We start from the raw sequence: 27405 nt of genomic DNA, 5'->3' as shown, positions 1-27405 counted from the left end.
TCAGGGGCGGGGCCTCTGGCTCTGCTTGACAAACTTACATATCACATCTTCCTCTTCTGCCGTATATGATTCTGTATATCAGTACATGCAATAAATTAAGTTTTAATTTGTATAATATTATGGTGACATCACTTTATAATCATCAGCACTCTAGCACTTCTGCTTTTTAATGTGGAATTGAGGTTATGTACCCGCCCCTGAGTAAGGCTACTTTCACACTCGCGTTTGAAATGACGGATCCATTAAGATAATACCACCGTCTGCATCCGTTCAGAACGGATCCGTTTGTATTATCTTTTACATAGCCAAGACGGATCCGTCTTAAACACCATTGAAAGTCAATGGAGGAAGGATCCGTTTTCTATTGTGCCAGATTGTGTCATAGCAAATGGATCCGCCCCCATTGACTTACATTGTGTGCCAAGATGGATTCATTTGGCTCAGTTTCACATCAGACGGACACCAAAAACACTGCAAGCAGCCTTCAGAGCAGAATGGATCCTGAACTGACGCATTCTGAGCCTTTTCCCTTTAAGAATGCATTAGGGCAATACTGATCCATTTTGGACCACTTGTGAGGGCCCTGAAGGGATCTCACAAACGGAAACCAAAACGCCAGTGTGAAAGTAGCCTTAGAGCCTACCGGCAGCCTTGCATCCGAAATAGCTATAAAACTGGACTTCTACTGGTGTTTTTTTGCTCTAACGAAATCTCATTCTCTTCTAAAAAATATTATTAAGGTGTGTGTGTGCTCTGGATAGATAAATCGATAGATAGATAGATAGATAGATAGATAGATAATAAATAGATAATAGATAGATAGATAGATAATAAATAGATAATAGATAGATAGATAGATAGATAGATAGATAATAGATAGATAAATAGATAGATAGATAAATAGATAGATAAATAGATAGATAGATATATAATAAATAGATAAATAAATAGATAGATAGATAGATAATAGGACATAGATAGATAGATAGATAGATAGATAGATATATAAGAAAAAGATAGATAATAGATAGATAATAGATAGATAAATAGATAGATAAATAGATAATAAATAGATAGATAGATAATAGATAGATAATAGGACATAGATAGATAGTCAGATAGATAGATAAATAGATAGATATAAATATAGATAATAAATAGATAGATACAAAAAACTAAAAGTAGCAGCACAGTCAATGTGAAGTAGGGTGCAATCCCTCCTGAACTTTAGGCAAAAGTCTTCAGATATACCGTATTTTTCGCCCTATAAGACTCACCTAGGTTTTTGAGGAGGAAAATAAGAAAAAATATTTTTTTAACCAAAAGGTGTGCTTTTGGTGGGTTTTGAATTAATGGTGGTCTGTGCATGACAATATTATGGGGGATATGTGAATGACACACTGTCATGTGGGGGATCTGTGGATGTCACTGTTATGGGGAATCTGTGGATGGCACTGTTATGGAGAGGATCTGTGGATGACACTGTTATGAGGGATCTGTGGATGACACTGTTATGGGGGACCTGTGGATGACACTGTTATGGAGTATCTGTGGATGGCACTGTTATGGGGGATCTGTGGATGACACTGTTATGGAGTATCTGTGGATGGCACTGTTATGGGGGACCTGTGGATGGCACTGTTATGGGGGACCTGTGGATGACACTGTTATGGAGTATCTGTGGATGGCACTGTTATGGGGGATCTGTGGATGGCACTGTTATGGGGGATCTGTGGATGGCACTGTTATGGGGGATCTATGGATGGCACTGTTATGGGGATCTGTGGATGGTACTGCTATGGGGTGGGAGATCTGTGGATGGCACTGTTATGGAGTGGGGGGATCTGTGGATGGCATTGTTATAGGGTGGGGGATCTGTGGATGGAACTGTTATGGGGGGGATCTGTGGATGACACTGCTATATGTCATCCACAGATCTTCCTCATAACAGTGTACCCCAAAATACACCGGCTCTCTGCTCCCCCCCCCCCTGTATCCCCACAGCACTTACGAACCAGCTTGCATAGCAGGCAGAGCGGACGGCAGCAGTAACGTCACTCACTGACGTTGCGCGCCTGCTCCGCCTGCTTCATTCATAAAGTGAGTGACGTTACTGCTGCCGTCCGCTCTGCCTGCTATGGAAGCTTGTTCGTAAGTGCTGTGGGGATACAGGGGGACATGGGAACATGGGAGAGCGCAGGATAAGGAATCATGTTTATAAATACTGCGGTGAGCGGTGGGGCCCGGTGTTCCGGACTCCAGCCCCTCCTCTCTCCCGGCTCATACATCGCAGGCTGCGATGTAAAATGGAAGCATTCGCCCCATAAGACGCTTTTGGGGGAGAAAAAGTGCATTTTATAGGATGAAAAATACGGTATTGGAGTGCTGCCTCATCATTTGCTTTATAGATAGATAAATATAAATTAGGGAAAATTTCACAATTCTTGGATTCTCTGTACCTCCGCTGAGTATTAGTACTAGTGTTGGGCACAAATATTTTAATCGCAAATTTTAATCGCGGATTTTGCCACTTCGAGAATTCGCAAAAATTTAGAATATAGTGCTATATATTCGTATTTGTGAATATTCTAGATTTGTTTTCTCCAGTAACCGCCCTTCTTGCTTGTGGGCCAATGAGAAGGCTGCAATGTCTTTGTCCGAGCTTAGCAACATCCCTAGCAACCAATAGGAAAGTTGCCACCCCCTTACTATATAAGAACCTCCCCAGGAGGCATTGTCTACAGTTTATTGCAGTTGTGAAAGAGACAGCGGTGTCATTGCTGTGCTCTGTGCTTTGTGTCATTACATTGCAGTTAGCTTATATATACAGTATAATACAGATAGTCAGTGTAGGTTATATCCTGATGTAGTGTAGCTGATAGGTTCCAGTGCAGGGTGTTAGGTAGTGTGATAGGGATTACTGTTTCTCTGCTGCCCATACAAACATGCTACAGACATAGTGCTGTGAGGTCACCACAATACTTAGTGCACCAATCAGTAATATGCAGTCAGACCTGCTAAAATGTGAAGTTGCACGTATTACGCCAAAATATGCCCATAATTAATTGCCGATTTGCGCAATCGCGAATATATTGGAGCACTCTATCTGCATATAAAGCTATTGTAATGTTCTGCCGCGCCAACCATTTTCAGGAAAACTTCTAGCAGCTTGAAAAATGCAGCAACAGTGACCCAGGCCTGTGTTGCGCTCGAATATTACATTGCATAAAATGTGCAACACAGTGATATATAATGTGCCTCCCAGAGCTGTGTGTGTATAGCAGAGCAGTGTGTGTGTGTATAGCAGAGCTGTGTGTGTGTGTATAGCAGAGCTGTGTGTGTGTGTATAGCAGAGCTGTGTGTGTTAAATGTGCAAAAACCCTGATGCTCTCAAAAAGAGCAAGCAATATAAAACATTGTAGTTTGATACCTTTTAACCCCTTAAATACCGGGCCTATTTTCATTTTTACATTAGCCATAACCTTTTTATTTTTCCGTTCACATAGTCATATGAGGGCTTATTTTGTGTGGGACAAGATGCGTTTTTTTTTAAAATGCCGACACTTAATTTGCCATGTTTTTTATCGGAAAACAGGAAAAAAAAATCTTTGTGGGTTAAAATAAAAAATAAAAAAAACACACACAATTCCGCCAATGTTTTTGAGGTTTTGACATCACGGCGTTCACTAAAAATGACGTCTTTATTCTGCGGCTCAATACGATACTAAACTTGTATAGTTTTTATTTGGTTTAATTACTTAAAAACAATGACTTTTCTATATGTTGGTCTATGTGAGGGCTTGTTTTTTGTGTAACGATCAGTAGTTTTCTTTGGGGGTGGGGCATACAAAGACTTGCTGTGGGGCCCAGTCACTTCCAGCCACGTCCCTGGCCAGATGTTGTAGCTGCCATTGGAACTTCTTGATGGTTTCAGCACTAACTGAAATCTGATTGTCTTTTCAGCTTCACACAGACTTGGATCCTGGGGTCAGCAGAATCAAGTATATCCTTTCTGGAGAAGGAGCTGGTACCATCTTCGTGATCAATGACAATACCGGAGATATCCATGCCATGAAAAGGCTTGATCGGGAGGAGAAAGCCGAGTACACACTGACGGCCCAGGCTGTGGATAGGGACACGAGTAAGCCTCTGGAGCCCCCTTCAGAATTCATAATCAAGGTCCAGGACATTAATGATAACGCCCCGGAGTTCCTGAATGGACCGTACCGTGCCAACGTCCCTGAGATGTCGCTTGTGGGTAAGTAGTGATAACTGCCATCGAGATCGAGATCTCTAGTGGAATGTTTTTTTTAAAGGTTTTTGTTTGTGGCAAATGGCCGAAGGGTTGGTTTCCTTTGCAAAATCATCTCTTTTTTAAACTCTGAATATTTCTAGACGGGAGTCCTGGGACACAGTTTTATAGAGATGAGACGTGTCTGACCAGGGTCCTATCATTACTGTCTACACAGCCACTGAATGGGCAGAGCCAGGAGCATTTCAGTAACCAGTCTCAACCCCTCCGAGATCAGTCAATATTCTTTTTGTGGGCCCCTAAAGGGCTTCAGCCTGGAAATAATGTACATTTTATGTTACCTTATGTTATTTTGAAGATCTGTGTTTGCTGTCAGTGAATGGAAACAGTATTGTTTACGTTATGAGACGAAACCTCTACAACTCATTAGACCAAATAGTCTTCTGTCAGAAAAGATTGGATCATGGTTACCCAGTCTAGGAAATCATCTCTGATCTAAGCATATCACTTACTATACATCATATAAAGAGCAGTTTAGCCCCTTTATATGATCCCGTTTATCTATCTATCTGTCTATCTATCTGTCAATCTCATATCTATCTGTCTATCTAGTGTCATCTAGCAATCTGTCTATGTATATGTGTCTGTCTATTTGTCTGCCTGTCTCTGTCTGCCTCTCTATTATCTATTATTTATCTACCTATCTACTTTCTTTCTTTTTTTCTTTTCTTTTCTTTTCTTTCCTTTCCCTGACTATCCTATTCATACGTTGGGTAATAGGTTTCTTTGTAGGAGGTAGCTTAGGGCTACATTGGGTAACCACTCCTGTCAGCCTTACAGATACTGTGTTCCAGTGACCAACCAACTCTGCATTGATATCTATTTATCTTTATCTCATATCTATCTACCTGTCTGTCTATTTATCTATCTATCTATTTATCTATCTCTATTTACTATCTATCTATCTATTGTCTATCTATCTATCTATCTATCTATCTATCTATCTGTCTATCTATTATCTATCTCATATCTATCTACCTGTCTATTTATTTATCTATCTATCTATCTATCTATCTATCTATCTATCTATCTATCTATCTATCTATTTATCTATCTCTATTTACTATCTATCTATCTATTTATTTATTTATTTATCTATCTATCTATCTAGCTACCTGTCTATCTATCTATCTATCTATCTATCTATCTATCTATCTATCTATCTCTATTTACTAACTATCTATCTATCTATCTATCCGTCCATATTTATCCATCTACTGTATATCTTCTATCCATCAATATCAATCCATCTATCTACAATGGAATCATATGCTCAATGTTTCTTCTTTTTTACTATATCTATTTTATTTTTTTATTTTTTTGCCTACGTCATATTACAGATTTATAGGTTGTCTTCCTTTTAAAAAAATATATATTTTACAGCAACCCTTTCAACTCCTCTCCCCCCAACAACAGTAATTTGTTGAGGATAGCTATTTCAATTATTGACTTCATTTGCATTCTTCATTTTAATTGAACAGTATGTGAGGAACTGTTGTGATTGAAACATAAGTGCTCCCACTATTTAAATGTTTCAGAGATGCTTCATTAGGCGAGGTTTAGTTCTCAACCATTTCATCTGTAAGTAAGGTGTTGTTGTTCACGTTCAGATGGGGGCTTAAGTGTTCTATTTTATAACATTTAATTGACTTCCAGTTATTTCTGTGCAAACATCTGGTGCAATTTTTGCTTGTTGATTAATGAGACATATAATAAGAGGCATACATAGAAACAAATAAATATCCACCTATGTATTTTATTCAGAAGTCTGCCATCTGAGAAAAAATCTACACACTCCAATACTTCACAGATAGAGTAAAACATAGTTGTCTTATGTTAGAAAATATATTATATAAAAATAGAGAGGAGATAAATAAATAATAAATAAATAGATAGATAGATAGATACAGTAGATATAGATTGATGGATATAGAGAGATAGATAGAACATAAATAGATAGATAGATAATAGATAGATAAACATTATTCAATGCTCTTCTTCTACTTCTTTCCTCTGAAGTACTTCTCCGCACATCCTTGTTCTTCCCAGTCCCTACAAGGAGTCTAGACTTGGTGCAGTGTGCAATGGGTGCTGGACCGCCGTGTGCTGCCTTAAAAACTAAGCTATAAATTCCTATTTTGCATGAGACAAATCGTGAATCTCGCCACTTATAGGATGGCTGGCTTATTGAATCGCGAACAATAAACCTAATTGGAATGGTTTACTTGGCGTTTTGAAAACATCTGTTTTCTTCCCATGAAACAAAGTAGAACTAAATGCAGCATATTTCTATATCATTGCCAGTATGTTCTCAGCTCAAAATAAATGCAGTACCAGAATGCTGAAAACCTGAGAAAACAGAACAAAAACTTGACATAAACATTTGCATTAGGGACTCAGGACTATAGTGTAGGACAGTCATATTTACAGGGGAACCAGCATAGGATATGCCATTCCATTACAGGTTTATACTACTTCCATCATAATGACCACTGTTAAAGGATTCAATGGGACTAAGTAATGAAAGTTTATATGATAAACTGTTCAGGGGCCCCACATATGTTGCTACAGTACTGAACACTCTATCTATCTATTCTATCTATCTATTATCTATCTATCTATCTATCTCTATCTATCTATACCAGTCTGTCTATCCATCCATATCTATCTATCTATCTATCTATCTATCTATCTATCTATTATCTATCTATCTACACTCGCCTAAAGAATTATTAGGAACACCTGTTCTATTTCTCATTAATGCGATTATCTAGTCAACCAATCACATGGCAGTTGCTTCAATGCATGTAGGGTTGTGGTCCTGGTCAAGACAATCTCCTGAACTCTGAATGTCAGAATGGGAAAGAAAGGTGGGCTACAACAACAGAAGACCCCACCGGGTACCACTCATCTCCACTACAAATAGGAAAAAGAGGCTACAATTTGCACGAGCTCACCAAAATTGGACTGTTGAAGACTGGAAAAATGTTGCCTGGTCTGATGAGTCTCGATTTCTGTTGAGACATTCAAATGGTAGAGTCCGAATTTGGCGTAAACAGAATGAGAACATGTATCCATCATGCCTTGTTACCACTGTGCAGGCTGGTGGTGGTGGTGTAATGGTGTGGGGGATGTTTTCTGGGCACACTTTAGGCCCCTTAGTGCCAATTGGCCATCGTTTAAATGCCACGGGCTACCTGAGCATTGTTTCTGACCATGTCCATCCCTTCATGACCACCATGTACCCATCCTCTGATGGCTACTTCCAGCAGGATAATGCACCATGTCACAAAGCTCGAATCATTTCAAATTGGTTTCTTGAACATGACAATGAGTTCACTGCACTAAAATGGCCCCCACAGTCACCAGATCTCAACCCAATAGAGCATCTTTGGGATGTGGTGGAACGGGAGCTTCGTGCCCTGGATGTGCATCCCTCAAATCTCCATCAACTGCAAGATGCTATCCTATCAATATGGGCCAACATTTCTAAAGAATGCTATCAGCACCTTGTGGAATCAATGCCACGTAGAATTAAGGCAGTTCTGAAGGCAAAAGGGGGTCCAACACCGTATTAGTATGGTGTTCCTAATAATTCTTTAGGTGAGTGTATATCTATTATCTATCTATCTATCTATCTATCTATCCTATCTAAATTTTAAAAGATAAACAGTTTGGGGGCTGGGCCCTACTTATGTTGTTACAGATGTAGCAATAATAATAATCAGTACAGTACTGAACATTTTGTCTATCTATCTATTTATCTATTATCTATCTATCTATCTATCTATCCATTCATTCATTTTCTTTCTTTCTTTCTTTCTTTCTTTCTTTCTCACTCTCATTACTTTATGAAAAAACTATTGGAACACCTACACGTTACACATACAGGAGCTTTTATGACATTCCGTTCTAAAGGCATAGGAATTACTATGTAGTTGGGCCTCAGTTTGCAGCTAGAACAGCTTCCACTCTTCTGGGAAGACTTTCCATTAGAGGAGTGTGTCTGGGGATTTTTGCCCATTTATCCAGAATTTATGAGATCAAAAATTGATATTGGATGAGAGAACTTCAACATTGTTGGATGGGGTCATAGGCGTGCGCAGCCTATTGCATTAGGGTGTGCACCCTAAAGCACAAACATACACACCGCGCACGTGTGTATGTATGTATATATATATATATATATATATATCCTTTATGCCATTAGCCCCCATTATCAGCCCTTATGCCTCATTAGCCTCCATTATGCCTCTCATTAGCCTCATATGCCTCTTTAGCCCCTATTTTGCCTCTCATTAGCCCCCATATGCCTCATTAGCCCCATTATGCCTCTCATTAACCCCATTATGCCTCTCATTAGCCCCGATTATGCCTCTCATTAGCACCCATTATGCCCCAGCAGCTTCATTTTTTATAAAAAAAATAAAAAAAACACTTACCTCTCTGCTCCTGGACGCTGCTGATCCTGGTGTCGGCTCTCCGCTGTGCGCTCTGAACTGATGCACACAGTGTTACGTTACAAAGCGTCTAACGCTGTGCGCAGCCCTGCACAGCCGAGAGCCGAGGACCAGAAAGTGGTAAGTACAGAGCACTTCCTGGTCCTCCGGTACTAATGAGCACTTCCAAAATGGAAGCGCTTCATTAGTATTCGCCGACCAGCGAGGCTCAAGAAGCAGCTGGAGTTGACAGAACCTCAATTTTGAGGCTTGATTAGGGTGTGCCCAGGCACACCCGGAACACCCCGTGCGCAGGCCTATGGATGGGGTTGAGGTAAGGGCTCTGTGTAGAAAGTAAATTTCTTCCACACCAAACTCCCCTAACCATGTCTTTATGGAGCTTGGTTTGTGCACTGGGCACAGTCATGCTGAGACAGAAAAGGGCCTCCTCCAAACTGTTCCCACAAAGTCTTGTCTTGTTGTCCTGAAGCATTAAGATTTCCCTTCACTTGAACTAAGGAGCCTAGTCCAACCCCTTAAAAACCCTATAAAAGGTACAATTTTCCTGGCATTCACAAAACCCATGTTCGTTCATCAACCTGCCAGATAGAGAAGTGTGATCCATCACTCCACAGAACATGTTCCCATTGCTGGAAAACGTCCAGTGGTGACTGTTATAGAAAGGGGACATAATAAAGAAAAATATTTTAATAAAAAATACATATTTTACTTGCACGTTGTGCTATTAAATGATTTATCCCATGACTAATGTAAAAACATCATACAGCACATGACAATCTCTTTCTAACAAAGCTAGAACCAGCCCTGTACCTCACATGGATCCAGAGATCTCACCATTCATGGCTCTGCTAGATTTATATCAAGCTGACAGCTCAAGGGGAGTGTCTTTTCTGCTGCAGCTAAGGGGCGTGTCCATGCTCTCCCTATCACAGCTCAGGGGGCATGTCAATACTCTTCCTATCACAGCTCAGGAGGCGTGTCCATGCTCTCCCTATCACAGCTCAGGGGGCAGTTGAAGGATGAAACTGAGCATGTGCGGCCATCTCAGTGAGCGGGACAAAGAAATAAAAAAAATAAAAAACAGCAGTTGGTGCTATTCAGATAGCATATCCACTGAGTTATTCAATAAAGTCCAACTTTTAAATGTCATGCAATTACAAAAGTATTCAGATCCAGCTGCTGGTTTGAACCCTATAGTATATTTTTTTGGGACAACCCCTTTAACAAAAAAAAAATATATATATCATAACAGTCAATTTCTCCCTTTCCTTTTACATTTAAAATAATTGTCGCCTGCATCCCCCAAAAAGTTACATAACCCAAAAAAAAAAGTTATTTACATTTTTTTTTTTTTTTTAAGGTACATGTACTAAAAAAATGGGGGTAAATGGATCGGTCTTGAGCGGTTAAGCTATGTTCTCAAATGCTTGCACAATAGCGGTTTTGCTTGGGGGAGGAGGTGTATTTTTTTTTTTTTTATGTAGTATACCCACGATCACAAAAAACACATGCCAAGACCTACATGACCAAATCTAATAAAATGGGACGTTTATGACTTGCTTTGGTACAGTGTAAATGAGCCCCAGTGCCTCTTAAATAATCATTGCATGAGGAATGATGCGGTATTTAAGTGTCATTAAACCATAATGTATTTTCTTGAATTCACTTCCCCTTTACGCAAATACAAAGTCAAAATGACTTAATTAAGGGGCCATATTTCTGAGGTCAGCAGGAAATTAGCCCAGAGGGTAAACTTGTATCATGAAGTGGATGGGAAAGACGATCGCAGATGCTGCAAAATATGTTTGCAGCGAAGCAGATGTTGCCAATCCACGCTGTCATTTTGCATTGTTTTGTAAACTATTTTATGGATTAAAAAATCCCTGGTTCGTTAGACATCAAGGATACAGGGATCACAGTGGTGTTTGCAGACAGGGTAATGGACAAGTATTGAATATGAGGTATTATAAGGGCGATGCGTAATGTTCTGCAAGAAATGGGTGAATCATCAGTGTATCAAAAATTCATAAAGACTTCAACAATAAATCACGTACGCATTTAATATTAATGACGCTTTTAAAATTCTCTGTCAGTTTTTCCTGTATAGAATGTGTATGTACGACTTTCGGTGTCTTTCGGCTTTATAATACCAGCAGAGTCAAGGTTAAGTATTTAGGTACGCTATCCGACTATTAAAATAATGAAATTATCTCAATGGATTGCAGCCAAAACTAATTCATATTCCGATTCTGAAACAACCTTTTTGCCCCAGTGGTTAAAAGGGCATTCGGCTTAAGTGTACATTTGACGGCAAAACGCCTAGACGCCGACCCTCTTTATCTATGCGGAATAATCTATTGATTGATTCAACATTATGAGAGAATAGGCATTCAATGTAAAACTCTAAAGAAACACATTAAAGGGGTATTCCCATCACATCGCTAGAAATGCCTCTATTGTCTGATAAGTGCGGGTTCCACCTCTGGGACCCACACCTACACCGAGAATGTAGAGGGGAAAGTGACGGAGGGTGCACATGTGGTCCTCCAGCCACTACTCTCGCAGCTCCATTCTCGGTGTAGGTGCCGGTCCCAGAAGTGGGACCTAACACCTATCAGACAATGGAGGCATATCCTAGTGATATGCCCCCATTGTCTGTAATGGGAATACCACTTTAACTCTGTCTCCAAAAAAAGTGGAAAAAGGAAGTGCAGCCATATTGAATTTGATTCTTGGCCTCAGATTTATGGATTAAGACCCTGAATGTTCAAAAACGTTATGTTTTTGTTGTCTTGGAGTATGTTCTGAAGAAAGGAAGTTATGTGATGTCTTTGGATGGTGTCAGCTGTATTCACTGGCGTGTGATCTATTGTGATTTGCAAGGCTATAATGTGAAATATATTTTTTGATGATCATGGAAGGGGGTTACTCTAGTCCATTCAAATGTTTTTGCTTTTTTTTTTTTCTCTCGAACCATTGGGGTCCATTATGGTATCAGAGCCTGGGCCCATCAGATGATCCTCTAATACTCTGGGAGGACAGTCCAACACTGCCAGACAATGCCCCTCAGGATTCTGGGAACAATATACAAATTAGCTCTCTTTCCAAAAATCTTAGACTCTGTATGGTAGCTGTCCAAAAAGACCCATAACCCTTAGCTTACCTGGAAACATAACAACTTTATAACCATTGCTAAATTATTTGTTTCTCGATATCTCCATCAGCATGAGAATTAAATTTTTCACAAATGTATTCATTTTTATTGACTTTAATTCATATCTGGATTGTGCTTCCATGTACATAAAATCATAGAGCATTAGAAGAAAGTTTGTACACAAACATAGAAGAGGATTCTTTACGGTAAGAGCAGTGAGACTATGGAACTCTCTGCCTGAGGAGGTGGTGATGGTGAGTTCACTAAAGGAATTCAAGAGGGGCCTCGATGTATTTCTGGAGCGTAATAATATTACAGGCTATAGCTACTAGAGAGGGGTCGTTGATCCAGGGAGTTATTCTGATTGCCTGATTGGAGTCGGGAAGGAATTTTTATTCTACTAAAGTGAGGGAAATTGGCTTTTACTTGATGTTTTGTTTTTTAACCTTCCTCTGGATCAACTTAAAGGATAAAAGGCTGAACTGGATGGACAGATGTCTTTTTCAGCCTTACAAACTATTGGGGTCATTTATCAAACTGGAGTAAAGTAGAACTGACTTAGTTGCCCGTAGCGACCAATCAGAATCCAACTTTCATTTTTGACAGCTCCTTTGGAAAAGGAAAGGTGGAATCTGATTGGTTGCTAGGGGCAACTAAGGCAGTTCTACTTTACACCAGTTTGATAAATGACAACATACTTTACTATGGCGAACACAGGCAGACCAGTACATGCAGACAAAGACAGACGCCTGAATTCCATGCAGAACTAGACGCATGGCGGTCACAGACAGAGTTAAACAAACATGAAGAATAGGGATGAGCGAATCGACTTCGGACGAAGCATCTAAAGTCGATTCGCCTAAAACTTTGTTCCAATACTGTACGGAACAGGAGCTCCGTACAGTATTAGAAAGAATTGGCTCCGATGAGTCAAAGTTATTGCTTTGCGAAGTCTCGCGAGACTTCGGGTAATAATTTCATAAATTAATTTGTACTGTAAAAATCATTTCCTGAGTTTGGGAAATGTTTTTTTACTGTGCAAATTAATTTATGAAATTATTACCCGAAGTCTCGCGAGACTTCGCAAAGCAATAACTTCGACTCATCAGAGCCAATACATTCTAATACTGTACAAAGCTCCTAGTTCCGTACAGTGTTGGAACAAAGTTTTATGCGAATCAACTTCGGATGTTTCATTCGAAGCCGATTCGCTTATCCCTAATGAAGACATAGGAAGCAACTCCCAGACATGCTAGACATGGTAAAATAGACATATAGAGACCTACTGTACGGTAGTAACAAAGTACATACACCAGAACCCATGCGGAATGGGGAATATGGCTCTTCCAGTCCGACTAGACCATGGTGACATCGATGAAATACCAGGAGACCACACAAATCAGGATAGAATGACAAATACTCAGGTCAGGTGCATGCACAGCAATGCTGGAGACAGACTTAGTCTAGACACACAGCTCCCAGGTCTAAATGGCTGGGTAATGAGAGCACATGACCACCGGGTAATCAAACATACTGACCAGGGAAATATTAACCCTATGTGAACACAGAGCATACAATTCACAGGAGACAGTTCACATATAGCCACAGAAGACTTCAGCCTGCACGCACCACACAAGCAACCAGCATACATGGGAATAGTCAAACGCAGCCAGTACGCAAACACAGGCAAGCAGCCTACATGGCAACACAGTGTCATAGTGAACTGCACTGTGATACAAACAAGACACAGGGAGTACACAATTCACAGGGCACAGTTTACACACTAGAAGGCTGCAGCCAGCATACACAGGTAACATCCCACATGCCAACCTGAATCACTCTGCAACAGGTCATTAGCAGGCTTTAGGCTAGGCCACCACCTTTTTACACCAGCCAGGCTGCTAAGTGCTAAATGGGTATCAAGTGCAGCAGAGAGCAGGGGTTCAGCTCTAACATAAGAGCCAGGCTCCTGTTCTAACTGCAGAGCCAGGCTCCTGTTCTAACTGCATAGGCCAACAGAAGTGAATATCAGGGTTGTTTAACTACTTAGATGCCGTGGTCACTAGTTACAGCAGCATTTAAGTGGTTTAGAGTGAGGGAGCTCCCTTTGTCTCCCATCGGCACCCTGCTACATTGACAGAAAAACCAAAAAAAGTTATAGCTTTTGAAAGTTGACAAAGAAAAAAAGTGAAAAAAAATAAATTGCTTGATCGTTAAGGCCCAAAACGCTCTGGTCACTAAGGGGTTTACTTCTGAGCACACTTTGTATTTGGATGAATGTGTAATGGGCCGTCCCTTAATTTACTGCAGGCCATGTGCATTTAACTATAAGTTATAAATCTGAGCAGTTTGGACATGCCCTTGGAAACCTTTCCACTCTAAGGTCTTTACAGAGGCATCTGCATCATTCATATCCATCCGCTAAAACTTTTACCTAAAGATTATTGCAGTTTTAATTTAATTTGAGGTGACTTTGTCTTTCAGTTCATTGCCAATTTGTTCAATGAGAGCACTTATTCAACTATCTAATCACCAAGTAGTTGGCATTCCTATCCTGAATCAAGAAGGATGATTAGTTGTGTTTAGCGAATGAACCCTGAATCACTTTTGTTCCATTTCTTCCATCTTAATCATTTTCTTTCCTGAAATGTTGTACAAGGAAATTACATGAGACAAGTTTATGGGAAAAAGAAGCTTGGAGCAAACTTTACCGTGTTCATACATTCGTTTTGGTATTTAAAGGTAGTCTGTCACCAACTTTTACTGTATGAAGCTGATGGAAATGATATGTAGTGCTGTGGAACATGATTATAATTATACCTTTGATTGAGTTAGTGATCTCTCAAAACTCTTGAAGAAGAACTTTGTTTAGTATGCAAATTAGGTCCAAAGTGCCCAGTGGGCCGTCACCAATGGTTTAAGGAGCCCATGCCTCTCCCCAGAACTCAAGCCTGACTCTCCCCAAGAGCCCAAGACCGCCCATTCACTTGTTCCAAGAGCCCAAGACCGCCCACTGACTTATACCAAGAGTCCAAGACCGCACCTTCATTTGTTCCAAGAGCCCAAAACCATCCATTCACTTATTACAAGAGTCCAAGACTGCCCATTCACTTATATCAAGAGTCCAAGACCACCCCTTTGCTTGTTCCAAGAGCCCAAGACTACCGATTCACGTATTCCAAGACCGCCCATTCACTTATTCCAGGAGTCCAAGACCACCCCTTCACTTGTTCCAAGAGTCCAATACTGCCCCTTCACTTGGTCCAAGAGCCCAAGACCACCCATTCACTTATTCCAAGAGCCCAAAACCACCCATTCACTTATTCCAAGAGTCCAAGACTGCCCATTCACTTATTTCAAGAGACCAAGACCGCCCATTCACTTATTCCAAGAGCCCAAGACGGCCCATTCACTTATATCAAGAGTTCAAGACCACGCATTCACTTATTCCAAGACCACCAATTCACTTATTCCAAGAGTCCAAGACCGCCCGTCACTTGTTCCAAGAGTCCAATACCGCCTCTTCACTTGTTCCAAGAGCCCAATACCACCCATTTAACTATTCCAAGAGCCCAAGACTGCCCATTCACTTATTTCAAGAGACCAAGACCACCCATTCACTTATTCCAAGAGTACAAGACTGCCCCTTCACTTGTTCCAAGAGTCCAAGACCACCCATACACTTATTCCAAGAGCCCAAGACTACCTATTCACTTATTCCAACAGTTCAAGACTGCCCATTCACTTGTTGCAAGAGCCCAAGACTGCCCCTTTACTTGTTCCCAAAGTCCAAGATTGCCCATTCACTTGTTCCCGGTACCTTGCCTTCTAGTCTGGCCTTTCTTCTGCGCAGAGTTCATACTTCTTTTGAACTCTGCCTTCATTTTGCCTCATCCGAATCTCGTGCAAAGACTTCCTTGCTGTGGACATTGGACTCACATCACAAGGCTTGGCACATGCGTACTATCTACAGTGAGTCCATGCCCACTGCAGGGAAGTCTCTGCGCTCACGCAAGATCTCGCCGCGGTCAGTGTTTGGTCAGTGATTGTGAGCCAAAACCAGGTGCGAATCTGTGTGTTATCACCACTAGTGATGAGTGAAGTTTACAAAAATTTGATATGGCTGCATCTCCGAATTTCACAAACAAATTTGTAGCAATTGCGCCGCCCCCTCATTGAACACCTCAGATGCCATGTTCATCGCTGATTAAGGCATCTGAGATTAAAATGATGGGCTTTCAGGGGTTAAAAAAATAATACTCACCTTATCCATTTGAGCGCGAAGAGCCATCTTGATTGAAGATCCCGCGCAATATCTCACATGGTGCATGATAATGTTATCATGCTGGCCAGTGTGATGATGTTATACATCTCTGCGTATAATAAAGATGGCCACGGCGGGCTCTTTGCGCTCAAATGAATGAGGTGAGTATGTTTTTTTAAACTCCATTTCAGGGAAAACTGATTTGTTACCACGAAGCATAAGGAAATTTGGATTTGCAGCAAATCAAATTTTCTCTGAATTTTCACTTTGGATACAAAGAATCTCTACTCCTGGTTCTGGCTCACAATCAATGATGGAAATCACTGATCAAACCCTGAGCAAAAACTGACTGCGTGAAAGCGGCCTTATTGTGTATATCACAGCTTCCTGAGAAATCCAGCCGATAAGTCTACCTGGCCATGTCTCCTCCATTTTGCTATATGAACATACGCTGTTAACTTTGTTTATCTGGGTGGATGAATAGGAAAAAAATCTTAAGAGCTCTTTGTATTTATGTCATCTCAATAGAGTTACAGTACTGTGATTATTACATGGACTAAATTCTAATTGACCTGCTGTGATATAGTTCTAGCATATGGAGGATAACAAGAAAATCATATTTTTCTTAAAATAATAGGTAGATAAAACCCAGTCTTAATATTCATATAAAAAGGCTTCCTGCTGTTGTTGAAGGTAAGAGCATAAAAGCCTTTGCAGTCTGATTTTTGAGAGCTCTTCTGTTTTTTTTTTTGCAAAAGATGTAATGTACTAGAAAAGAAAAATAGCTCAGAAAATAATTACCCAGAACTCTGTGAGTCGAGAGATTCATATCACAGAATTCATGGTACGGACCCTGTTGATTTTGGTAATGTTGTGACGTCATTGTGACGCTCATGGGATAATCAGTGCTCTATAGATTGTTAGTGATGTCACCATTCCATAGTACTAGAAATGCAAACAACATACACAACTCATGAAAATTATAAATATATAAAGTTTCAATGCAGAATAAATACACTTACTGAAAAAATAAGCAACACATCTAGAAAGAAATGTTGGATTGCTGTAAAGCGTGGCAAGCAGTTATGTCTCAAGCAGACGTGAATGATTACATGTGTGGTCTGAATAGACACTTGGTCTTGCTACAAGGTGGTGTCAAAGTGCCCATTAAAAAAGTCTTTCAGAGACTACTTTTGGGTAGTGTACCTCTTGGTCAGAGACTGCTGACTGCTAGACATGCCTTTACAACACACTCAAAAACATTTAGTCCATTTGTCAGACTTGGAGAGGGGACACAGCAGGGTGGTAGTTTTAGTGAATTGCCCGCCATCTAGGCCTTTCTGATCTTTCTGTTAGGAGTTTTGGGAGCAGTGATTACGTGAGGGCATCTACACATGGTGAACAGACTCCACTAGTGGAGAGGATTGATTCATCCACCATCACACACAAGCAGCTACTATTGCTTCATTGTCAACCAGTCAGACACAGGTGGCATGTTCATTACACACCCATGTATCTTCCTGGGCCCTTTCTAGAAGCTTATCGGAAAGATATTTAATGTCATGAGACCTATTCCAAGGCCCGTCATTGACAGACAGCCATGTAATGAATGAGAAACCTGGACTGATATGGACTGGCACCATTTTGTCTTCAGTGACAAATCCAAATTCTGTTTGGGATCAGATGATAGTCAGGTTCGAGTATAGAGCCCTCATGGTGAGCACTTCAGTCCTACCTTTGCTGTGGAGCGACACACTGCCCTAGCTGATGATCTGGGGATCCATCACATACGACAGTCGATCACCCCTTGTAGTTATACGAGGGACACTAACAGCTCAATGATATGTGCAGGACATCCTGCAGCCATATGTTTTGACTCTCATGGCAGGGCTTCCAACAGTCATTTTCCCTCAGGATAAGGCCTCATGCACATGACTGTGCCCGTTTTGGCGGTCCGCAAACCGCGGATCCACAAAAAACGGATGCCACCTGTGTGCTTTCCGCAATTTGCGGAACGGGCGGCCTATTGTAGAAATGCCTATTCTTGTCCGCAAAGCGGACAAGAATAGGACATGCTATATTTTTGGGGCGGGGCCTCGGAACGGAGCAACGGATGCGGAAAGCACACGGAGTGCTGTCTGCATCTTTTGCAGCCCCATTGAAGTGAATGGGTCCGCATTCGAGCCGCATAAACTGCGGCTTGGATGCGGGCACGAAAAACGGTTGTGTGCATGAGGCCTAATACTTGCACACAATTTGTGGCAAAACTTTAGAGTCCATACTTTGCACTGCATTTATCAAGTGTTTTAGACATTTTTCAATCTGTTCCTGCCTTGATCAACAAGGGAGGATAGCTTTGTGGGAAATTAGGTGTGCACCAAAATGTTCCTGATTTTTCTGGAATAAAACCAAGGGTAGTCTAAGCTTAGGCTACACAGTCTAGAAGTGCACCAGATTTATCATCTAGCATCAGCAATTGTGATAAGTGTTTTGCAGCTTAAGACTGTTCAAGTGGAGTGAATTTAGTCAGTGGAGTAGGCATTTGCACCAATTGTATGATATATTTGGACCATATTAGGGTGGTTTTTTTTTAAACTTGCCCGGCAGTTAGTGTTTACTAAGGGGCAGCCAGACTTTTTTTTAGGGAAATCAAAGTTTTAGCCAGATTTAATTATCATTGCAACTTTTTGTAAAAAGATGCAAAAATTTAATTTAACAAATTGAGTGCAACATTTAAAAAATTTGTGGCAAACAAACCCCATGGGCAACTCATGATAGACACTCCAAAAAGAGAGAGCAAAAAGTTGCATGTCAATACACTACCCCCTAAGTTTACACTGACTTAGCATTAGACTGTATTAGTAAATCTGGCCAAATTAGAGATGAGGGAATTGATTCTGTAATTTGGAAGTTTGACATGATTTTTTTTTAAGTCTCATTCTAACGAATCTGAATTTTGTTTGAATAGAATTGGGACAATCAAAAAGAAAAGTGGAAAAATAAAGAGAAGAGAGAAGAGATAAATTTTCTAGACAATCAGAGCATTTTTGAGTCAGGTATCAGTTACTCCGACCTAAATACAGTCGGATGGGTTATTCGGTCAAATTGGATTAGAATCTAATTTTATGAATTTGCTCATCTCTAGCCCCAATGTGCTAGTTGCCTATGGCCACGGATTCACACTTTTCAAAAAGTTTGCCAAAAAAATAAGCAATTCTGAAAGTTGGCATCCATGACAGCAGCGAAGCTCGACGACTCTCTTCACTGTTATTTGTTTTAATCTGCTACCTATTAACGAAAGGGAACAATGTTAAAAAATGTTCCTTCTCTCTAAAAACATCTGTGAAGCCTCAATTTCTTGCTGTGTTTGGTCATCATCCACCAAAATCTGTTGTTCGTAGCACAAAGGAGTAAATGTAGCTTAGCTAATAGAAGGAGCCAAGACTGTAGAAACCCTGCAAGGAAGCCTTTTTGTACTTAAGGCTTTATTCTTTGCTATGTAAAGAGAAAAAATAAAAAATGGAAGAGGCTTTAATTGAACGTCTACCTTATTTTAGGAAAGTAAAATAACCATTTATGACAGCTTCCTAGCAGTTGGCAAAGGTATTAGCTGAGACTTTTAGAGCTGATTATGGATATTTTGTATAACTGGTTGCGGTTATCGAGTGGACAAAAACATTATATGAAATCGGTAAACACAATATCTGTGGATAGAATGCCTGGGCATTAATACATACCTGTACTTTAATTATATAGGTTTAATGTAATAAGAACCTCACCTCATATAAAGCTTATCTCTGCTTCACGCAGAAAATGTCTTAGTATCGTTCATGTTCATTTACTGTTCTCGTTATGTTTACGGTCTGGGAAAGGTTGATTTCCTCAGTTGGTTTTTCCTGTTGCCTTAAAGTTTTAAAATTCCCTGCAGCCAGGAACTAGTACTTTGATACACAGCTCCATTCAAAGTGTAGTGGCCGCACAGGGGTACTGCAGATCAGCTTCAATTCACTTGAATGCAAGCTGATCAGCAGCAACCCCAAGTCACTACACGTTGAACAAAGCTCTACTTCCAGTTCCGGTCAAAATACTAGTTTTGGCAGTTTATTCTGAGGAGTCCCGAGTGTTGGAACACCCACTGATGGGATATTGATGACCTATGCTAAGGATAGGTCATCAATATCGGGAGCCAGGAAAACCCCTTTAAAGGGAGTTCACTATTCTAAGTTTGTGTGTCATATAACTACAATGCATTGTTATAACAAATAGAACTTTCTGGGATAATATAACTAGAAGTTCTTAAAGGGTATGTCCATTTTTGAACACGCTTTATCAGTTTATATAGGAAATTAAGCTGTATAGCTAAGTGCATTGCCTTATTTATCTTGTACTGATCATTGTTTACAGACTGTAATCTAATTCAGAGCTGCCTTCGCTATTCTGAAGGCTTCAGAGCTGATATTACCTAGCAGTCCCTGCTAGTTCAGTGTCTTAACAAAGAGACACACTAGGGGTAATCCGTGGCGCTCTCTCTATCCTCATACTGTGCTTCCATGCTATCTTGAAACTTCTGGGACCTCATTTAGAGATGAGCAAAGTATTGGAAAATTTGATTTGGCTTTTTCGCCAAATTTTACAAAAAAAATTTGCTTTGTGACTAATTACTTCATCACGAAGCGCATTTCTTTGTAAGTAACTGGTGCAATGACAGTAAACCCCTCAGGCACCACATTTATCGCTGATCCCGGCCTCTGACATTAATATTAAAGTGTAAAATATTATTAATTATTTTTAAATCATACTTAACTCATCTTGATCGAAGATCCAGCGTGAAATCTCACGCGCCCCTTGATGACGTCATGCATCACCGCACATGAGATTTCGCCTGGGATCTTCAATCAAGATGGCAGCGGACGGCTTTTCATGATCAAACAGAGGAGGTTAGGATGATTTTTTCTTTTTAACGCCATTTCAGGGAAAATCGATTTGCTACCACGATGCACTAGGAAATTCGGATCAAAATTGTGGACTTTGATTCGCTCAACATTAACCTCATTCAAAATCTGTCATAATGATCCCTTGCCCCCACAACTATATTAAAAAGAACCTTTTTATGACCTTATGTTGTGACATTCCTCTATTATTCTTACTACAAATTTATGAATGAGTTGCCAGCAATCGAGGTCCATGTGGGTGTTGCCAGATGGGAGTGTGTCTCTAAGGCTTCGTTAACATCACCGTTCAGGCTTTCCACTCTCCTGCTCTGTTTAGGAGCAGGAAAACGGAAAGGATGGATTTGGCACATAACTGAGCCGAACGGAAGCTAGGGACCCCATAGACTATAATAAGGTCCGTCAGGTTTCCGCTCAGAGGAAAATTTTTGTACAAAAGTTCTGCATGCGGAGACAAAAGTCCTGCATGCACTACATGAGTATTACCTGGGGAGCGCTGTACAGGGTCCATACACACATTACGTCCCATGTCATCTTTATGTCTTCTTCTCCTCCACGTTGTCACATACAAAAAAAAGGCATATAATTAAAATGATGCTGGTAATGCTGAGCGTAATAATACTGTAAAATAAGCATGTAAGCCACGGGAAATGCACACAACCGACGATATACATGTCAATAACTGCGGAATTTACCCTGCGAAGAAATGACTGCAGAGATTATATTTTAATTATGGGTGTCTAATGCATAGGGAAATAAAATTACTTTTGTAAGGTCACAGGGATATGACATAGGAGCGTAATTAATCTTCCGAGCTTCAAGCTCAGTGGCCTACATTAATCAAAGGTGAAATTTGAAAATGGGTGTTGTATGCGATTTTCGGCTCTGCCATTCATCAAGACAAATAGTTCAGAGACGGTGGCTGATATATTCACCCTCTAACACAGCTTTTTCCTTATAAAAAAGACTAAAGCGTTGACCTGTTCCAGAGCTACATGCACAGAGCAAATGTGCTTAGTATGTTTTTGATTACGCTATAGTTGGACATTTATAAACATCCTTAACCCCTCAAGTACCTGGACCATTTTTGGTTTAGCATTTTCATTTTTTCCTCCCCACATTCCAATAGCCATCACTTAAAAAAAAATAAAAAATCCTTTCATATAACCATATAAGGGATTATTTTTTGCGGGATAAGTTGTATGCTTTTTAAGGGCACCATTTAATTTACCATGTCTATTATTGGAAAATTGGAATTGAAAAAAAAATTAAAAATAAAAGTCCGACAAGCTTTTTGGGGTTTTGACATCATGGCATTCATTGTGTGCTAAAAATAACATGACATCCTTATTCTGTGGCTCAATATGATTATGGTGATACCAAACTTGTATAGGTTTTATTTTTCTTTATAATTTTTTATTTTTTATTAAAACCTTTGAAAAATAATCAGAATTTTCTTTGCAACGCCATTTTCTGACAGCCATAACTTTTTTTTATATTTCCGCCCACAGAGCTTTATGAGGGCTTGTTTTTTGCAGGACAAACTGCAGTTTTTATCGGTACCATTTTTGTTTTACGTACAGCTTTTTCATCACTGTTATTAAAAAAAATTGTAGGGAAAAGGTGACTTAAAAACTGCAAATCAAGCGTTTTTCTTTTTTCTTTATGGCGTTCACCAATGTTTTGAAAGGTCAGACATTTTTGGACATGGCGATTCCTGATATGTTTATTTTTTTATTGTTTATATATTTTTATATGTAAAATTGGGAAAGGGGAGTGATTTAAACTTTTAATATGTTATTTTTTAGATTTTTTTGCAATAACTTTTAACCCCCTGAGATGTTGATCACTTGTCCTATTCACTCTAATAGAGATTCTATTAGGGTGAATGGCGTTTTGACACTCTCCCTGCTGAGCTGTGCTTCGTGCACAGCTTAGCAAGGAACTTACAATGGCAGTCTGGGCCCGCTTCAGTAGCGTCCAGACTGCCATGCTAACCGATCAGAGCCCTACGATTCCACTGTGGGCGATCTGATTGTAAGGCAGAGGGAGACACAGCTCTCTGCTAACACCACATATGCCACGATGATCGCAGTATCTTAGGGGTTCAATGATGAGGTTTGGTGCGATCGCCGTACCCCGTCATTGAGGACAGGTGCCTGCTGTATTATACAGCTGGCACACATCGCCTGCTCCATACATTATCTCAACCACTGTCACAGTGGCTGAAGGAGTTAAAGTGCAACTGTCAGCAGATTTGCTTCTATGACACTGGCTGACCTGTTATATTTCCACTTGGCAGCTGAAGACATCTGTGTTGGTCCCATCTTCATATGAGCCCGCATTGCTGAGAAAAATGATGTCTTAATATATGCCAATAAGCCTCTAGGAGCAATGGGGGCGATGCCATTACACCAAGCACCTCTGCATAACTTAGGCGCATCAAGTGGCAGCGGACATGAACTAAGATCAGAGTCTAAATCGCCGGTCTTAGTAAATGCCCCCCATAGTTTTTTCTCTACTTTGGAATAGTTGGTGGACCGTTTGATCTGCCTCCTATCAGAGATATTCTAAGCATATCTAGAGGGAGGTTTTACCACTTTAAAGGGCTCTTTGTAACTGATCTCTGGATAGGTCATCAACATTTGATCGGTGGGGGTCCGACACCCAGGACCCCCGACAATCAGCTGTTTGACAAAGCGTCCGAGCTCCCGTGAGCACCACTGCCTTCTCGCAGCTTACCCTAGGCCAGTGACATCATGACCATCGGTCACAGGGTCTAGATGCCACTCAGCCCCAGTTGGATAACTCCATTAACTGATGCCTGTGCTCAACATCCATAGTGAACATTTTTTTTCTGATTTTCATGTTTAATGCATAAAAATACATCAACGCTATTCCTTAAATAGAGATAAATACAAAACATTCTTTCTCTACAGACACCGAGAAGAATATAATTTTACAACTTTAGTTTTCAATTCTATAAGCTCCATTAATTTGCATATACTGGGTTATTTGAGGTTGTTATTGTGATTTTTTTTTTGTCTTGTTTCCATAACAACTAGAATGTATCCTGCCATGTCTGTCATGATTGTTGAATGAGCAAGAAATAAATGGCTATTGCATTGTATTTAGTAAGAAAAATCTTATCAGGCTAGAGATCGAAATTAATCTCATGTTCCATCTTATGCTAAAAAAGAACATTTATGAAAGAGGAAATCTATGAGGAGATGGTATGTACTAATTATCATTGCACCGGCGCAGGTCGTCTCAATAATTGGATTGGAATCTGGTAAATAGCATTTAGCCAATTACCATGGAACCATCCGTTGCCTTTCATTTACTCGTGAACATGACAACTTAGTCACAAAGTATCCAACTCACATTATATGAAACCAGGCATTAAAAAAATAAAAATAATGAGATGAGAAACTTCACCCAAAACTTACAGCCTTCTGATTAAAGGGGTGTTCCCATCTAAGACAATGGGCGCATATCGCTAGGATATGCCCCCATTGTCTGATAGGTGCAGGTCCCACCTCTGGGACCCGCACCTACATCGAGAATGGATCCCTGAAAGTTGTGGATGGCACACTGCACATATGCATTCACCCTCCATTTATTTCTATGGGGCTTCCAAAATTAGCCGAGGCCAATTGGAATAGCAATATGCCCCCATTGTCTCATATGGGAATACCCCTTTAATAATTGGTTGCTAGCTGGTGTGCAGTGGGAGGTATGAGATAACTCAATAAAAGACTGTGAGGTTCTTCAGCCTGACATGGAGCACATGGGCCAGAAAACCCAAGATCCACGCTGAAAGCTACATGGTACACTGAATAGTAAGGCCCCCTGCACACGACCGTATGACTTTGGGCTTATGCACATGACCGTATGGCTTTTTCAGGGTTTTGCGGTCCGTTTTTAACTGATCCGTTGTTCGATTTTTGGTTTCCGATTCCTTTCCGTTTTTTTTTTTGTTCTGTTTTTCCATATGCCATATACATTATACAGCAATTACATAGAACAAATTGGGCTGGGCATACCATTTTCAATAGATGGTTCCGCAAAAACGGAACGGATACGGAACACATACGGATGCATTTCCGTATGTGTCCCGTTTTTTTTGCAGACCCATTCACTTGACTGGAGCTAAGCACCCTGATTTGCGGACAAGAATAGGACATGTTCTATCTTTTCATGGTATGGAAATTCGGAAATACTGAAACGGAATGCACACGGAGACACTTCAGTTTTTTTTGCTGAACCATTGAAATTAATCGTTCAGTATATGTACCGCATACTGAACAACAAAAAAATGGCCAGTATACTGAACGGAAAATACTGTTGTGTGCATGAGCCCTTTTTCAGTGTTTGAAGTCCGTTTTTTATGGATCCGTTGTTCCGTTTTTTGTTTCGGTTGTGTTTCCGTTTCCGTTCTGTTGCTCAGTTTTTCCGTATGGCATATGCAGTAATTACATAGAAGAAATTTGGCTGAGCATAAAATTTTTAATAGATGGTTCCGCAAAAACGGAACAGATACGGAAGACATAGGGAGTACATTCCGTATGTCCTCCGTTTTTTTTTTGCAGACCCATTAACTTGAATGGTTCCGTATACGGACCGTATATGAAATGCAAAAAAAGCCTGTAAACGAAAAAAAAAAACGTTTGTGTGCAGGAGGCCGAAGAGAAAGAGAGAGCTGTGCATGAGCTCGAAAGCACCAAAAGCCTGAGTAGAGGCCACCACAATCCCTGACAAGGGTGCACCCCATGGATCATGCAAAAAGAGATAGATGGGTGAGCAAGGGTGTCAGAAGGGAGAGTCACCACCTGTGAACTGTTTTTAAGAAATGCTAAAGGGTTTTTCCAGGCTCCTGATATTGATGACCTACCCTCAAGATAAGTCATAAGTCAGTGGAGGTCCAATGCCCTGTACCACCAGCTATCAGCTATTTCTTGCTGTCTCCAGGGCAAGAACTAGCAAAGTCCAGAAAGTGGAGGCAACGAGAACACTCAATTGTGTACTGCCAAGGAAAATATAAAAGAGATAGTGATGCTCACCTTTTGTGTTTTGCTACGTTAGGAGCAACACTAAGGGCTCATGCACACGACGCACCGTGTTTCGCGGTCTGCAAATTGCAGATCCTCAAAACACAGATGTAGCCCATAATAGAAATGCATATTCTTGTCCGCAAAACGGACAAGAATGGGGCATGTTGTATTCTTTTTTTGGGGCCACTGAACAGATCAACAGATGCGGACAGCACACAGATCTTTTGCGGCCCCATTGAAGTGAATGGGTCTGCAACCGGGCCGCAAAAATTGCGGCTCCGATGCGGACCCAAACAGCGTTTGTGTGCCTGAGCCCTGATAAGAAGTTTTCTGGGTGTATTGGTTGGAGCAGCATCGGTGTCTAGGTGGGGAGTCAACCCTCAGGAGGAAAAGACATCAAGAATATGTCGGCGGGTGAAGTAATTTCAAATCCACCTGGAGAACGACATCAATTGGTGAAAAAACACGACCCAAAGTGGTGAAGGAAAACTTCTTTATTGAGACTTAAAGGCAGACAATGAGTTTTGCAGTTTGGTGGGCTCCTTTTTCAAGTCTTAGTTGCTGGATGTAGCTGCTTTGAAGAGCTAATACTACCTCAGACAGCTTGCTGAGATAGTGGTGCAGATTTTTCCTTATAATATCTGGATACTTGATCGGGATCAAGAACACGGGCACCCATTTCATTTTTTTGGAGTGATGGATTTATCTATCTATCTATCTATCTATCTATCTATCTATCTATCATGTATACATCTATATATCTGTTTCCTATCTATCTATCTATCTATCTATCTATCTATCATGTATACATCTATATATCTGTTTCCTATCTATCTATCTATCTATCTATCCATCCATCCGTCTATCTGTCTACTATCTATCTATCTATCTATCCATCTGTCCATCCGTCTATCTGTCTACTATCTATCTGTCTATCTATCTATGTTGAGCAAATCAAAGTCCAGTTAATTGAATTTCAGGGAAAATCCGATTTGCTGTTAAGCGGAATTTCCTTGAGGTTTGTGGTAGTGATTTGATTTTCCCTGAAATGGTGTAAAAAACAAAAAACAAAAAAAATCATACTTACCTCATCCATTTTCTCGTGACGGGCCGGTCGCTGCCATCTTGATTGACATCATCATGGGCCACGAGAGATTTTGCGCTAGATCTTCAATTAAGATGGTGGCAGGTGAATTGACGCGAGCAAATGGA

The 27405-nt window shown here is 40.4% G+C and overlaps 1 protein-coding gene across 1 annotated transcript in view; it reads left to right on the top strand.

The window, feature by feature from the left end:
• The window catches only part of LOC122920383 (cadherin-8-like), a 391866-nt gene that overhangs the window by 137271 nt on the left and 227190 nt on the right, over positions 1–27405 (top strand). Inside the window, exon 2 of the mRNA XM_044269837.1 lies at positions 3964–4258. Within this exon, the coding sequence (XP_044125772.1) occupies positions 3964–4258 (295 nt within the window). The remainder of the gene's footprint in view (positions 1–3963; positions 4259–27405) is intronic.

This window comes from Bufo gargarizans, chromosome 10 (assembly GCF_014858855.1).
Source record: "Bufo gargarizans isolate SCDJY-AF-19 chromosome 10, ASM1485885v1, whole genome shotgun sequence".
In the NCBI taxonomy this organism is placed as follows: domain Eukaryota; kingdom Metazoa; phylum Chordata; class Amphibia; order Anura; family Bufonidae; genus Bufo; species Bufo gargarizans.
The sequence above is the reverse complement of the archived record's forward strand: the minus strand, read 5'-3'. Positions and strand labels throughout refer to the sequence as shown.